The sequence below is a fragment of the Musca autumnalis genome, unplaced genomic scaffold (assembly GCF_047663935.1).
Source record: "Musca autumnalis isolate F117 unplaced genomic scaffold, ASM4766393v1 scaffold_2, whole genome shotgun sequence".
NCBI classification, from domain to species: domain Eukaryota; kingdom Metazoa; phylum Arthropoda; class Insecta; order Diptera; family Muscidae; genus Musca; species Musca autumnalis.
The window spans coordinates 34,915,767-34,933,377 of NW_027411755.1; the positions used below are offsets into that span (position 1 = coordinate 34,915,767).

Below are 17,611 nucleotides of genomic sequence, written 5' to 3' on the forward strand. Positions count from 1 at the left end.
AAAAACGCCAAAATGTTTCTAATTGAAGACACTGGCACGACGTGTGTTGTTTTTGCTGTAAAGCAGACCAACCAAATTTTGGTGTGTGCATTCGTCGAAATTCGACGACACATACTAGTGGAAAAGGTTTGAATTCTCATTGAACTTCTCTCTGAACTTTTTTCTTTGGTTACCTTTATACTTCGAGCTGACGATTGATGTTTGGGTATAACAAGTTTTTTGTTGAAGAAGTTATTGAAAAATAACTTCGGTGTAGAATATCCACAAACAAAAAAAAAGGGAACTGATGAGATTCTGTGGCGAGAATCGAAACTATAGTATTCCCTGCCTTACCCCTTGGCGAACAATGCCAAAACTTTTCCACTAATAAACTAGTTGTTTTAAAATATTTAAACAACAACAATGGGATTAAGCCAGACTATTTTGAAAAAAAAACATAATAATAAAATAATTTTAATTTAGGAGCCAATAATCTAACAAAAGTTTTTTGTCGATTGTTACCCTCACCGTTCTCGAAGTCTGGAAAAGGACACTGTTATCTACTACAAGCTGAGATCTTTTCTGCACCTTTTCAACTACCCAGCCAAAACTACTCAACTATCTTCAGAAACTTTTTGGTCACAGCTTTTAGAAAATCCACATTTCTAGAACGGGAGATAGAACCAGAATAAGTTGAAACCATATCATTATTAAACAACAACAATGGTACAAATTATGAGAAGATACAAGATTGCAGTTATCAGTCATGTTATCTCGATTAATTCAATCAATTAAAAACATTTGATTTTCTCTAAGAGAGATAACAGAGTGTCAGAATATTGGAAAAAATGAACTTTAGCGGGAAGCTACCAGAAGGATTTGACTAATCGGTTCATTTCCGAACTCGACCTAAGAAATATTAGGTTAAAACGGCCAGAAATTATCTGAAATGTGATCGGTCTTAACCTATACGGGGTTATACGCGGTCTAAAACTATTTCTATGAGGGGCATTTTTAATCGTATCAGGTATAAAGTTCATACCCTCAACCTCAATCAAATTAAATTTTGTAAAGATGTACATATATATCGAAAGTTTGTACTTACTATCTGTTAGGCCCCATCCAATGGGAACGTTTTGTTTGCGATTCTCTTCCTTAAGCCATACACGCAAAGGTTCAAAATATTCAAGTAGAGCAGCGGGATCCATGGTACTGTCACCGGTAAATTCTTTTAGAACCTCAGTCCAATGGCGTGATGCGCCAGATGATAAAAAGTGACTGAAAATAGGAGAAACATTTGAATTAGAGATACAAAATAAAAGGTGATTCTCAGATAGACCTATCAAAATGAAAATCTATACAAACCTACCTGAAAGCACTTCCCGCCTCTTTACTGTTATAAATATCGCAATTATCCAAAGTCTTGTTGGCATCTTCCTTAACATATTGACCAGCCTTTGTACACATAGCCTTATGGAACTGGAATTGGAAAATGTGGGCAGCAAAGTAACGCAAGTATTCAACATCGGCCGACATATGATATTTTGCAGGTGGATCAAAATCGCTATCATTTCTATATACGGCTGGTTCAATGCCCGAGTATTCCGAACGCATTTGCCAAAAGGCACAATTCCAATTCTTTTCATCGATTTGCTTGCGGAATAGAGCATAACGATACTTATCCATGGTGTATGCAAATGGCAGGAAGACAATTTTCTTAAGGGACTGTAAAGAAGCAGAGAGAGACAAGAGTAATCAATGAAAATGAGGGTTAAAATAACCTTGGTTTTACCTACCGTTCTAAACAGTTCATTAATACGACTCTCCTCATCTAATTTCGATTGAGGTGAAAGACCAATTGCATTCAAATGCTTGGTCGATGACACAGACAAGGCAATAACATCTCCCACAGCTTCATGGAAACCAGGATTGGGTGCTCCCCTAAAGACAGTCGGTTGCTTTTCATATTGTAAATAGTATTGAATGTGACCCAATTCATGATGAACCACATACAGGTAATGAGTATCAACTTCCGTGCACATTTTTACGCGTACATCACTGTCCTGGTAAAAATCCCATGCTGAGGCATGACAAACTATTGTACGATCTGTGGGTTTCTCAATAACACTTAAATTCCAAAACGAATCGGGTAGCAGACTCATACCCAAAGATTTGAAAAAGTCATCACCCAATTCAAATAATTTTTTAACACTATATTGTTGTTTTTTCATTTCGGCGGTAACATCAACGAAGGGTTTGTTTGGAAAGGGTTTAATAAGATCAATTATTTCATCCCATTGTTGCCCCCACATATTACCCAAAAGGTGTATTGGCAAATTGCCATCGGGTGCGACAATCTCTTTGCCATAATGTTGAGATAAACGTTGACGAACATAGCCGTGCAGCTCACGATACAGGGGTAATATGGCCTGGAAAACATTGTCGAGATTCTTCTCAAATTCAGGATCTTCATACAAGTGAATCCAATATTCGGCAGCCGAGGTGAAATCTGTAAAAAAGGAGAAAGGAGATGCAATAAATAGGCGAATTTTCCTTCATTCTTCCTGAATTAGATACTGCCTGCCTTAAGGTGTAAAACAAGAAGAACTCCAATGGTGTTCTATGGACAGTAAACTTTTTAAATTCTTCTACAGATCGAAAACATTTAAAGGTCTTCTAAAGAGAGCAGACTTCTAAAGGTCTTCTATGAAATGAATCATGGATTTGTTAAACGAATATTTTTTCTTTAATCGTGGATTTTTTAACCAAATATTTTTTCATTAATCGTGGATTTTTTTAAACAAATATTTTTTCATTAATCGTGGATTTTTTAAACAAATATTTTTTCATTAATCTTGAATTTTTTAAAAGAATATTTTTTCATTAATCGTTGATTTTTTAAAAGAATATTTTTTCATTAATTGTGGATATTTAAGAATAGTTTTTGATTAATCGTGGATTTTTTAAAGAATAATTTTCATTAATTGTGGAGTTTTCAAAGAATATTTTGTTATTAATTGAAGATATTTGAAGAATAGTTTTTGATTAATCGTGGATTTTTTAAAGAATATTTTATCATTAATTTAATTTAATTATTTTCTCATTAGTCGTGGATTTTTTAAAGAATATTTTTCATTAATCGTGAATTTTTTAAAGAATATTTTTTCATTAATCGCTGATTTTTTAAAGAATATTTTTCGTTAGTCGTAGATTTTTAAGGAATATTTTTTCATTAATCATGGATTTTTTAACGAATATTTTTTATTAATCGAGAATTTTTTAAAGATTTTTTAAAGAATATTTTTCATAAATCGTGGATTTTTAAAGAATATTTTTTCACTAATCGTGGTTTTTTTAAAAAATATTTTTTCATTAATCGTGGATTTTTTAAAGAATATTTTTTCATTAATCGTGGATTTTTTAAAGAATATTTTTTCATTAATCGTGCATTTTTTAAATAATATTTTTTCATTAATCGTGCATTTTTTAAATAATATTTTTTCATAAATCGTGGATTTTTAAAGAATATTTTTTCATTAATCGTGGATTTTTTAAAGAATATTTTTTCATTAATCGTGGATTTTTTAAATAATATTTTTCATTCATCGTGGATTTTTTAAAGAATATTTTTCATAAATCGTGGATTTTTAAAGAATATTTTTTCACTAATCGTGGATTTTTTAAAGAATATTTTTTCATTAATCGTGGATTTTTTAAATAATATTTTTCATTCATCGTGGATTTTTTAAAGAATATTTTTTCATTAATCGTGGATTTTTTAAAGAAATTTTTTCATTAATCGTGCATTTTTTAAAGAATATTTTTTTCATTAATCGTGGATTTTTTAAAGAATATTTTTTCATTAATCGTGGATTTTTTAAAGAATATTTTTTCATTAATCGTAGATTTTTTAAAGAATATTTTTTCATTAATCGTGGATTTTTTAAAGAATATTTTTTCATTAATCGTGGATTTTTTAAAGAATATTTTTTCATTAATCGTGGATTTTTTAAAGAATATTTTTTCATTAATCGTGGATTTTTTAAAGAATATTTTTTCATTAATCGTGGATTTTTTAAAGAATATTTTTCATTAATCGTGGATTTTTTAAAGAATATTTTTTCATTAATCGTGGATTTTTTAAAGAATATTTTTCATTAATCGTGGATTTTTTAAAGAACATTTTTCCATGAATCGTGGATTTTTTTAAAGAATATTTTTCCATGAATCGTGGATTTTGTACAAAGTATTCGTTCATTAATCGTGGATTTTTTAAAGAATATTTTTTCATTAATCGTGGATTTTTTAAAGAATATTTTTCATTAATCGTGGATTTTTTAAAGAACATTTTTCCATGAATCGTGGATTTTTTTAAAGAATATTTTTCCATGAATCGTGGATTTTTTAAAGAATATTTTTCCATGAATCGTGGATTTTTTAAAGAATATTTTTCCATGAATCGTGGATTTTTTAAAGAATATTTTTCCATGAATCGTGGATTTTGTACAGAGTATTCGTTCATTAATCGTGGATTTTTTAAAGAATATTTTTTCATTAATCGTGGATTTTGTACAGAGTATTCGTTCATTAATCGTGGATTTTGTACAGAGTATTCGTTCATTAATCGTGGATTTTGTACAGAGTATTCGTTCATTAATCGTGGATTTTTTAAAGAATATTTTTTCATTAATCGTGGATTTTGTACAGAGTATTCGTTCATTAATCGTGGATTTTGTACAGAGTATTCGTTCATTAATCATGGATTTTTTAAAGAATATTTTTTCATTAATCGTGGATTTTGTACAGAGTATTCGTTCATTAATCGTGGATTTTTAAAAGAATATTTTTTCATTAATCTTGGATTTTTTAAAGAATATTTTTTCATTAATCGTCGATTTTGTACAGAGTATTCGTTCATTAATCGTGGATTTTTTAAAGATTATTTTTTAATTAATCGTGGATTTTTTAAAGATTATTTTTTAATTAATCGTGGATTTTTTAAAGATTATTTTTTAATTAATCGTGGATTTTTTAAAGATTATTTTTTAATTAATCGTGGATTTTTTAAAGAATATTTTTTCATTAATCGTGGATTTTTTAAAGAATATTTTTTCATTAATCGTGGATTTTTTAAAGAATATTTTTACTTAATCGTGGATTTTTTAAAGAATATTTTTTCATTAATCGTGGATTTTTTAAAGAATATTTTTCATTAATCGTGGATTTTTGTAAAGTATATTTTTTCATTAATCGTTGATTCTTTAAAGAATATTGTTTCATTAGTCGCAGATTCTTTAAAAGAAATTTTTTCATTAATCGTGGTTTTTTTAAAAAATATTTTTTCATTAATCGTGGATTTTTTAAAGAATATTTTTTCATTAATCGTGCATTTTTTAAATAATATTTTTTCATTAATCGTGCATTTTTTAAATAATATTTTTTCATTAATCGTGGATTTTTTAAAGAAATTTTTTTCATTAATCGTGGATTTTTTAAAGAATATTTTTTCATTAATCGTGGATTTTTTAAAGAAATTTTTTCATTAATCGTGCATTTTTTAAAGAATATTTTTTTCATTAATCGTGGATTTTTTAAAGAATATTTTTTCATTAATCGTGGATTTTTTAAAGAATATTTTTTCATTAATCGTGGATTTTTTAAAGAATATTTTTTCATTAATCGTGGATTTTTTAAAGAATATTTTTTCATTAATCGTGGATTTTTTAAAGAATATTTTTTCATTAATCGTGGATTTTTTAAAGAATATTTTTTCATTAATCGTGGATTTTTTAAAGAATATTTTTTCATTAATCGTGGATTTTTTAAAGAATATTTTTCATTAATCGTGGATTTTTTAAAGAATATTTTTTCATTAATCGTGGATTTTTTAAAGAATATTTTTCATTAATCGTGGATTTTTTAAAGAACATTTTTCCATGAATCGTGGATTTTTTTAAAGAATATTTTTCCATGAATCGTGGATTTTGTACAAAGTATTCGTTCATTAATCGTGGATTTTTTAAAGAATATTTTTTCATTAATCGTGGATTTTTTAAAGAATATTTTTCATTAATCGTGGATTTTTTAAAGAACATTTTTCCATGAATCGTGGATTTTTTTAAAGAATATTTTTCCATGAATCGTGGATTTTTTAAAGAATATTTTTCCATGAATCGTGGATTTTTTAAAGAATATTTTTCCATGAATCGTGGATTTTTTAAAGAATATTTTTCCATGAATCGTGGCTTTTGTACAGAGTATTCGTTCATTAATCGTGGATTTTTTAAAGAATATTTTTTCATTAATCGTGGATTTTGTACAGAGTATTCGTTCATTAATCGTGGATTTTGTACAGAGTATTCGTTCATTAATCGTGGATTTTGTACATAGTATTCGTTCATTAATCGTGGATTTTTTAAAGAATATTTTTTCATTAATCGTGGATTTTGTACAGAGTATTCGTTCATTAATCGTGGATTTTGTACAGAGTATTCGTTCATTAATCGTGGATTTTTTAAAGAATATTTTTTCATTAATCGTGGATTTTGTACAGAGTATTCGTTCATTAATCGTGGATTTTTAAAAGAATATTTTTTCATTAATCTTGGATTTTTTAAAGAATATTTTTTCATTAATCGTCGATTTTGTACAGAGTATTCGTTCATTAATCGTGGATTTTTTAAAGATTATTTTTTAATTAATCGTGGATTTTTTAAAGATTATTTCTTAATTAATCGTGGATTTTTTAAAGATTATTTTTTAATTAATCGTGGATTTTTTAAAGATTATTTTTTAATTAATCGTGGATTTTTTAAAGAATATTTTTTCATTAATCGTGGATTTTTTAAAGAATATTTTTTCATTAATCGTGGATTTTTTAAAGAATATTTTTACTTAATCGTGGATTTTTTAAAGAATATTTTTTCATTAATCGTGGATTTTTTAAAGAATATTTTTACTTAATCGTGGATTTTTTAAAGAATATTTTTTCATTAATCGTGGATTTTTTAAAGAATATTTTTCATTAATCGTGGATTTTTGTAAAGTATATTTTTTCATTAATCGTTGATTCTTTAAAGAATATTTTTTCATTAGTCGCAGATTCTTTAAAAGAAATTTTTTCATTAATCGTGGTTTTTTTAAAAAATATTTTTTCATTAATCGTGGATTTTTTAAAGAATATTTTTTCATTAATCGTGCATTTTTTAAATAATATTTTTTCATTAATCGTGCATTTTTTAAATAATATTTTTTCATTAATCGTGGATTTTTTAAAGAAATTTTTTTCATTAATCGTGCATTTTTTAAAGAATATTTTTTCATTAATCGTGGATTTTTTAAAGAAATTTTTTCATTAATCGTGCATTTTTTAAAGAATATTTTTTCATTAATCGTGGATTTTTTAAAGAATATTTTTTCATTAATCGTGGATTTTTTAAAGAATATTTTTTCATTAATCGTGGATTTTTTAAAGAATATTTTTTCATTAATCGTGGATTTTTTAAAGAATATTTTTTCATTAATCGTGGATTTTTTAAAGAATATTTTTTCATTAATCGTGGATTTTTTAAAGAATATTTTTTCATTAATCGTGGATTTTTTAAAGAATATTTTTTCATTAATCGTGGATTTTTTAAAGAATATTTTTCATTAATCGTGGATTTTTTAAAGAATATTTTTTCATTAATCGTGGATTTTTTAAAGAATATTTTTCATTAATCGTGGATTTTTTAAAGAACATTTTTCCATGAATCGTGGATTTTTTTAAAGAATATTTTTCCATGAATCGTGGATTTTGTACAGAGTATTCGTTCATTAATCGTGGATTTTTTAAAGAATATTTTTTCATTAATCGTGGATTTTTTAAAGAATATTTTTCATTAATCGTGGATTTTTTAAAGAACATTTTTCCATGAATCGTGGATTTTTTTTAAAGAATATTTTTCCATGAATCGTGGATTTTTTAAAGAATATTTTTCCATGAATCGTGGATTTTTTAAAGAATATTTTTCCATGAATCGTGGATTTTTTAAAGAATATTTTTCCATGAATCGTGGATTTTTTAAAGAATATTTTTCCATGAATCGTGGATTTTGTACAGAGTATTCGTTCATTAATCGTGGATTTTTTAAAGAATATTTTTTCATTAATCGTGGATTTTGTACAGAGTATTCGTTCATTAATCGTGGATTTTGTACAGAGTATTCGTTCATTAATCGTGGATTTTTTAAAGAATATTTTTTCATTAATCGTGGATTTTGTACAGAGTATTCGTTCATTAATCGTGGATTTTGTACAGAGTATTCGTTCATTAATCGTGGATTTTTTAAAGAATATTTTTTCATTAATCGTGGATTTTGTACAGAGTATTCGTTCATTAATCGTGGATTTTTAAAAGAATATTTTTTCATTAATCTTGGATTTTTTAAAGAATATTTTTTCATTAATCGTCGATTTTGTACAGAGTATTCGTTCATTAATCGTGGATTTTTTAAAGATTATTTTTTAATTAATCGTGGATTTTTTAAAGATTATTTTTTAATTAATCGTGGATTTTTTAAAGATTATTTTTTAATTAATCGTGGATTTTTTAAAGATTATTTTTTAATTAATCGTGGATTTTTTAAAGATTATTTTTTAATTAATCGTGGATTTTTTAAAGATTATTTTTTAATTAATCGTGGATTTTTTAAAGATTATTTTTTAATTAATCGTGGATTTTTTAAAGATTATTTTTTAATTAATCGTGGATTTTTTAAAGATTATTTTTTAATTAATCGTGGATTTTTTAAAGATTATTTTTTAATTAATCGTGGATTTTTTAAAGATTATTTTTTAATTAATCGTGGATTTTTTAAAGATTATTTTTTAATTAATCGTGGATTTTTTAAAGATTATTTTTTAATTAATCGTGGATTTTTTAAAGATTATTTTTTAATTAATCGTGGATTTTTTAAAGATTATTTTTTAATTAATCGTGGATTTTTTAAAGATTATTTTTTAATTAATCGTGGATTTTTTAAAGATTATTTTTTAATTAATCGTGGATTTTTTAAAGATTATTTTTTAATTAATCGTGGATTTTTTAAAGATTATTTTTTAATTAATCGTGGATTTTTTAAAGATTATTTTTTAATTAATCGTGGATTTTTTAAAGATTATTTTTTAATTAATCGTGGATTTTTTAAAGATTATTTTTTAATTAATCGTGGATTTTTTAAAGATTATTTTTTAATTAATCGTGGATTTTTTAAAGATTATTTTTTTTAATTAATCGTGGATTTTTTAAAGATTATTTTTTAATTAATCGTGGATTTTTTAAAGATTATTTTTTAATTAATCGTGGATTTTTTAAAGATTATTTTTTAATTAATCGTGGATTTTTTAAAGATTATTTTTTAATTAATCGTGGATTTTTTAAAGATTATTTTTTAATTAATCGTGGATTTTTTAAAGATTATTTTTTAATTAATCGTGGATTTTTTAAAGATTATTTTTTAATTAATCGTGGATTTTTTAAAGATTATTTTTTAATTAATCGTGGATTTTTTAAAGATTATTTTTTAATTAATCGTGGATTTTTTAAAGATTATTTTTTAATTAATCGTGGATTTTTTAAAGATTATTTTTTAATTAATCGTGGATTTTTTAAAGATTATTTTTTAATTAATCGTGGATTTTTTAAAGATTATTTTTTAATTAATCGTGGATTTTTTAAAGATTATTTTTTAATTAATCGTGGATTTTTTAAAGATTATTTTTTAATTAATCGTGGATTTTTTAAAGATTATTTTTTAATTAATCGTGGATTTTTTAAAGATTATTTTTTAATTAATCGTGGATTTTTTAAAGATTATTTTTTAATTAATCGTGGATTTTTTAAAGATTATTTTTTAATTAATCGTGGATTTTTTAAAGATTATTTTTTAATTAATCGTGGATTTTTTAAAGATTATTTTTTAATTAATCGTGGATTTTTTAAAGATTATTTTTTAATTAATCGTGGATTTTTTAAAGATTATTTTTTAATTAATCGTGGATTTTTTAAAGATTATTTTTTAATTAATCGTGGATTTTTTAAAGATTATTTTTTAATTAATCGTGGATTTTTTAAAGATTATTTTTTAATTAATCGTGGATTTTTTAAAGAATGTTTTTTAATTAATCGTGGATTTTTTAAAGATTATTTTTTAATTAATCGTGGATTTTTTAAAGATTATTTTTTAATTAATCGTGGATTTTTTAAAGATTATTTTTTAATTAATCGTGGATTTTTTAAAGAATGTTTTTTAATTAATCGTGGATTTTTTAAAGATTATTTTTTAATTAATCGTGGATTTTTTAAAGATTATTTTTTAATTAATCGTGGATTTTTTAAAGATTATTTTTTAATTAATCGTGGATTTTTTTTATTTAATCGTGGATTTTTTAAAGATTATTTTTTAATTAATCGTGGATTTTTTAAAGATTATTTTTTAATTAATCGTGGATTTTTTAAAGATTATTTTTTAATTAATCGTGGATTTTTTAAAGATTATTTTTTAATTAATCGTGGATTTTTTAAAGATTATTTTTTAATTAATCGTGGATTTTTTAAAGATTATTTTTTAAGTAATCGTGGATTTTTTTTATTTAATCGTGGATTTTTTAAAGATTATTTTTTAATTAATCGTGGATTTTTTAAAGATTATTTTTTAATTAATCGTGGATTTTTCAAAGAATATTTTTCATTAATCGTGGATTTTCAAAGAATATTTTTCATTAATCGTGGATTTTTCAAAGAATATTTTTCATTAATCGTGGATTCTTCAAAGAATATTTTTCATTTATCGTGGATTTTTCAAAGAATATTTTTCATTAATCGTGGATTTTTCAAAGAATATTTTTCATTAATCGTGGGGTTTTTAAAGAATATTTTTTCATTAAATGTGGATTATTTAAAGAATATTTTTTCATTAATCGTGGATTTTTTTTAAGGAATATTTTTTAATTAATCGTGGATTTTTTAAAGAATATTTTTTATTAATCGAGGATTTTTTAAAGAATATTTTTTATTAAACGAGGATTTTTTTAAAGAATATTTTTTATTAATCGTTGATTTTTTACAGAGTATTTTTTCATTGATCGTGGATTTTTTAAAGAATATTATTTCATTCATTGTGGATTTATTAGAGAATATTTTTTCATTAATCGTAGATTTTTTACAGAATATTTTTTCGTTAATCGTGGATTTTTTACACAATATTCTTTCATTAATCTTGGGTTTTTAAAGAATATTTTTTTATTAATCGTGGTTTTTTTAAAGAATATTTTTTCATTAATCGTGGGTTTTTTTAAAAATATTTTTTCATTAATCGTGGTTTTTTTTAAATATTTTTTCATTAATCGTGGTTTTTTTAAATATTTTTTCATTAATCGTGGTTTTTTTTAAATATTTTTTCATTAATCGTGGATTTACTAAAAATATTTTTTCATGGAAATGCTGGGTTTGAATTCTGTTCCTAATAATCGTGGATTCTAAGAAAATATTTTTTCATTAATCGTGGATATTTTAAAAAATATTTTTTCATTAATTGTGGATATTTGAAGAATAGTTTTTGATTAATCGTGGATTTTTTAAAGAATAATTTTCATTAATTGTGGAGTTTTCAAAGAATATTTTTTCATTAATTGAAGATATTTAAAGAATATTTTTTCATTAATTGAAGATATTTGAAGAATATTTTTTTATTAATCGTGAATTTTTTAAAAGAATATTTTTTCATTAATCGTTGATTTTTTAAAAGAATATTTTTTCATTAATTGTGGATATTTGAAGAATAGTTTTTGATTAATCGTGGATTTTTTAAAGAATAATTTTCATTAATTGTGGAGTTTTCAAAGAATATTTTTTCATTAATTGAAGATATTTAAAGAATATTTTTTCATTAATTGAAGATATTTGAAGAATAGTTTTTGATTAATCGTGGATTTTTTAAAGAATATTTTATCACTAATTTAATTTAATTATTTTCTCATTAGTCGTGGACTTTATAAAAATATTTTTCATTAATCGTGGATTCTAAAAAAATATTATTTCATTAATGGTGGATATTTTAAAAAATATTTTTTCATTGATCGTGAATTTTTAAAGAATATTTTTTCATGGAAATGCTGTGTTTGAATTCTGTTCCTAATAAGCGTTCTAGGTTATCACTTTCACCACTCGATTTTTGACCTCGACGTTTCTAATGAACTTTTAACTAAGGAATCTGTGTAAATCCCAATAAAATTTGCCTTTGAAAATCACTTTTAAAAGATAAGAGCTGTATTGGTTTTTATACTTACTGTTCAATACGGCAGCTTTGTTTTTTAGCTCCACATATTTGGCAAAGTTGTTTCGCATAGGCGTTCCAGCCTTATCATGCCACTCCTTCCAATAATGAGCCAATTCTTTGGGATCACGACTTTTCGACATACGTTCCTGTACGTGGGGCTCTAGCGTCAGACTGCAGTCCTTGGGATCTTCATATGAACAAACTTTGGCACTTGCATAATTCGATTGCATGCTACTAACGGCGTTCAACAGGACATTCAAGTCATCTGAACTCAAAATGTCATCACCGATTTCACCAGTATATTGTGCCAATCTTTTAAGGCATGGATCGGGTAAATCCTTATAATGTTTCTGGCGTACCAGTTGGGCTGCCTTAAGATTTTCCACAGCATTGCGAGCGCTGATGGCATTCATATTTATGCGATTCTCTTCTGTGACATTGGTATTGTATTCCCAGGCGGCCAAATACTGTTCACGTTGACGTTGTCTTAACAACTCACCTTCTCTTTGGAAAAATTCCCTTACCTCTGGGTAATCACTTGAACATGTATCAGTGGTGGTAACATGGCTAAGGTAACATGGCTGTTGGAAACAAAACAAACCGTTTGTACAATGGTTATTTTTTATATTTTCTCACTTTAACCGTACTTACCGCTAACCCAACCAGAAGGAGGGTAATTAAACAGTTCCTTGACTTCATCTTCCCAACTGAAACATCTGCCGGGGTTGAAGCTTAACTTTATACTGTTTTCTATTTAGAGCTCGAAATGTAATTTTATTTAAATGCAGTGCCTTGCCTGCCTGCTGTTGTTAAAAGCCGGTTCTTATCACTAGAAAAAGCTGATTTTTTGCAAAATCTTATCAGAGGTTTGTTTGGCATGCACAGACTAAATTAAATCTTTGAAATAAACAAAGGAAAAGGTGACAAGAGCCAACCCAAGCAACAAACATTAATGGGAGAACAAAATCTCTCACCATCCTTAACTCTGCTCATCTTTGGCTGTCGTATTTTGACAGCAAACAAAATATGTAACACCCTGTTTACACATAGCAAAAGAAGATACTTGCCAAACAGACAAAAGGAATTTTTTTATAGAAACGTCATGAAACGCCATGAAAAACAATAGGTACTTAATAAGGAAAAGGAAGAAAATCTTCTGAAATAAGATCAGAGGTCATATATGACTTCCCATATACTAGAATGTCTTAGAGAATATAAGTAGGACTTCCAACAGAAGGTCATTTGGTCTTTTTCTAGGGGAACAACAGGTCTTTGTATAGAAGACCAATAAGTACGTAATATAGAAAAGAAATAGGTCTTCTTATAGACGATAACATTTCTTCCTATAAAGGAAGCTGTTGAGGGCAGAGAAGAAATAAGAAAATATTGAAAACTAGTAGGTATTCTTATAGGAAAATAGTAGGTATTATAGAGGACCAGTAGAAATATTTTTTTAAAAAATTCACGATTATTGAAACAACATTCTTTAAAAATTTCCGATTAATGAAACATATTTTTAAAAAATCCACGATTCATGGAAAAATATTCGTTTAAAAAATCCACGTTTTCTTGAGAAAATATTCGTTTAAAAAATCCACGTTTTCTTGAGAAAATATTCGTTTAAAAAATCCACATTTTCTTGAGAAAATATTCGTTTAAAAAATCCACGTTTTCTTGAGAAAATATTCGTTTAAAAAATCCACATTTTCTTGAGAAAATATTCGTTTAAAAAATCCACGTTTTCTTGAGAAAATCTTCTTCTTCTTTATTTGCGGATCCGTTATTCGGATATAAAGCGATCATACAATAGTATACATTACATTTATATATATCATATGTACGTGTTATGTTATTTTATTTTATGAAATTATAAACAGCTCTCGATTTTTAGCAGCATGTAGCAGATTTGTTTCATCTCTGTATCCTGTCCACTCTTGGATGTTACTTAGCCAGTATATCTCTCTTCTGCCTCTTGGTCGTTGTCCTTCTATGTTGCATTTAATAATGCATTGTATAAATCTGTATTTGACATTTCTCATCAGGTGTCCAAGGTATGCGATTTTTCTCGATTTGACCGTGTGTAAGAGTTGCCTGTCGACATGCATTCGTCTGAGAACTTCTTGGTTTGAAATGTGCGATGTATAGGGTATCTTAAGTATTCTTCTATAGACCCACATTTCAAATGCTTCAATTCTTTTTTGATCTGCACTTTTGATGGTCCAAGTTTCTGCGGCATATAGTAGTATAGACCAAATATAACATTTGACGAATCTTATCTTGGTTGCGAGACTTAATTCGTGATTTGTAAGTGTTTTTTTGTATTTAAAAAAGGCGTTTCTGGCCATCTCCACTCGGCGCTTTATTTCGTTTGAAATATTCCATTGGTCGTTAATTGAAACGCCAAGGTATTTAAAAGTTTTTACACGTTCGACAAGTTCATCTTTAATACTCAGTGACGTTTCATAACTTGCATCTTTCCGACTAACAATCATGTATTTTGTCTTTTTTGTATTTATTTTGAGACCATATGTTTCACTTACGTACGTGAGCTTGTCTAGAAGCTGTTGTAGCCCAGATATACTGCCGGCAATAATTGTGGTATCATCAGCGTACCGTATGTTATTTATAATTTTGCCCTGAACTCTTATTCCAATTCGTTCTCCTTCGATTGACTCATGAAATATTTTTTGGGAATATATATTAAAGAGGAGCGGTGATAGTATGCACCCTTGCCGGACTCCTTTTGATATGGGAATGTCGTCAGTCAGTTCACCATTTATTTCGATTCTTGCAGTTTGGTTCCAATATAGACTCTGTATGCACCTAATTTCGTTTTCTTCTATTCCTATTTCCCTCAGTATATTAATCAATTTGTCGTGTTGGACGGTATCAAATGCCTTTTCGTAATCGATAAAGCATATATAAACATCTTTGTGGACATCTCTGCATTTCTGTACAAGTAATTGGATGGATAGTAGGGCTTCTCTGGTACCCATACCTTCCTTGAAGCCGAATTGGGACTCTCCCATAACTCTTTCACATTTGGAGTAGATTCTTTTGTGAATTATTCTTAGGAAAATTTTTAATATGTGACACATAAGGCTTATAAGCCTGTAGTCACAACACTTTTTGGCATTAGATTTTTTTGGTATTGCAATAAAAGTAGACTTCAACCAATCGTTTGGATATTGGCCAGTACCATACACATGATTAAAAAGTCGTGTAATGAGTGAGATGTTGTTTCCATCAATTAATTTTAAGATTTCGGAAGGAATTTCGTCGGGTCCTGTTGATTTTTTATCTTTTATCGATTGAATCGCATATTCTACTTCGGCTGTAGTGATTGGGTTTCCCGTTATAAAATTAATTGTGTTCTGATCATTTCTTGATCGTTGGTCGTCTGTGAATAATTGTTCAATATAGTTTTTCCATAGATCCTTTATGTGTAATGTCTCGAAAATTGGCTGATTGTTGTCATCCATTAGTAATGCAGGTGATGCCTTCCTATACACTCCTGCGGACTCTTTTAGTTTTTTATGTAGATTATAGTCATCATTAATGTTTTGCAGATGTTCAATTTCTCTACATTTTTGATTGAGTAGATCATTTTTTGCAGCTCGGGTAGCAGTGCGAATTTCCTTGTTGATTTCCCAGTAACGTTCATAGTCAACGTTTTTGTATTTCCTTCGTTCCTCATGAAGCTCCATAATTTCATCGTTCATCCATTCTTGTTGTGTTCTTCTTGTACAGTTTCTAAGATAATTTTTTGTTATTTCGCACATTGTGTCCTTGACTTTGTTCCATATATTTTCTACATCGTTTGAATCGATGACTTCCAGTTTGTTATTAATTTGCATCTTCACTTCATTTCTGGTAAATGGGTTATTGAGTATCTCAGTATTTATCTTGTGAGACTTTTTCTTCCTTTTTTTAATTCGTGCAATTTTTAGCCGAATATTGAGCATCAATAGGTTGTGGTCGGATGGTACATCAGCTCCTGGATATGTTGAGCATTTCGTTACACAAGATCTAAATCTGCTGTTGATCATTATGAAGTCAATTTGATTTCGAACTATATTCCTTCTGTTATCTACTGGTGATCTCCATGTATAAAGTCTCCTGGGATGTAATCGGAATGTTGTGTTTGTAATGGTCATCTTAAACTCTTGACAAAATTGAATTAATCTGTCCCCTCTCTCATTCCTTTCTCCAAGTCCATACCTTCCAGTTACTCCATTTACTTCATCATTCCCCACTTTGGCATTAAAGTCGCCTTGAACTATAGTTATTTGAGAAAATATTCGTTTAAAAAATCCACATTTTCTTGAGAAAATATTCGTTTAAAAAATCCACATTTTCTTGAGAAAATATTCGTTTAAAAAATCCACGTTTTGTTGAGAAAATATTCGTTTAAAAAATCCACGTTTTCTTGAGAAAATATTCGTTTAAAAAATCCACGTTTTCTTGAGAAAATATTCGTTTAAAAAATCCACGTTTTCTTGAGAAAATATTCGTTTAAAAAATCCACGTTTTCTTGAGAAAATATTCATTTAAAAAATCCAAGTTTTCTTGAGAAAATATTCGTTTAAAAAATCCACGTTTTCTTGAGATAATATTCGTTTAAAAAATCCACGTTTTCTTGAGAAAATATTTGTTTAAAAAATCCAAGTTTTCTTGAAAAAATATTTGTTTAAGAAATCCACGTTTTCTTGAGAAAATATTTGTTTAAAAAATCCAAGTTTTCTTGAAAAAATATTTGTTTAAGAAATCCACGTTTTCTTGAGAAAATATTCGTTTAAAAAATCCACGATTTCTTGAGAAAATATTCGTTTAAAAAATCCACGTTTTCTTGAGAAAATATTCGTTTAAAAAATCCACGTTTTCTTGAGAAAATATTCGTTTAAAAAATCCACGTTTTCTTGAGAAAATATTCGTTTAAAAAATCCACGTTTTCTTGAGAAAATATTCGTTTAAAAAATCCACGTTTTCTTGAGAAAATATTCGTTTAAAAAATCCACGTTTTCTTGAGAAAATATTCGTTTAAAAAATCCACGTTTTCTTGAGAAAATATTCGTTTAAAAAATCCACGTTTTCTTGAGAAAATATTCGTTTAAAAAATCCACGTTTTCTTGAGAAAATATTCGTTTAAAAAATCCACGTTTTCTTGAGAAAATATTCGTTTAAAAAATCCACGTTTTCTTGAGAAAATATTCGTTTAAAAAATCCACGTTTTCTTGAGAAAATATTCGTTTAAAAAATCCACGTTTTCTTGAGAAAATATTCGTTTAAAAAATCCACGTTTTCTTGAGAAAATA

General features: G+C 26.4%; 1 protein-coding gene across 1 annotated transcript in view; it reads right to left on the bottom strand.

Annotated features, from left to right (window-relative positions):
* LOC141392208 (angiotensin-converting enzyme-like) overlaps positions 1-17,611 on the bottom strand; it is a 29,438-nt gene that overhangs the window by 830 nt on the left and 10,997 nt on the right. Inside the window, exons 6-11 of the mRNA XM_073965162.1 lie at positions 16,518-16,569; positions 15,626-16,166; positions 12,307-12,877; positions 1,776-2,488; positions 1,349-1,704; positions 1,085-1,257 (exon numbers count right to left, since the gene is read on the bottom strand). Coding sequence (XP_073821263.1) covers positions 1,085-1,257; positions 1,349-1,704; positions 1,776-2,488; positions 12,307-12,877; positions 15,626-16,166; positions 16,518-16,569 — 2,406 coding nt within the window. The remainder of the gene's footprint in view (positions 1-1,084; positions 1,258-1,348; positions 1,705-1,775; positions 2,489-12,306; positions 12,878-15,625; positions 16,167-16,517; positions 16,570-17,611) is intronic.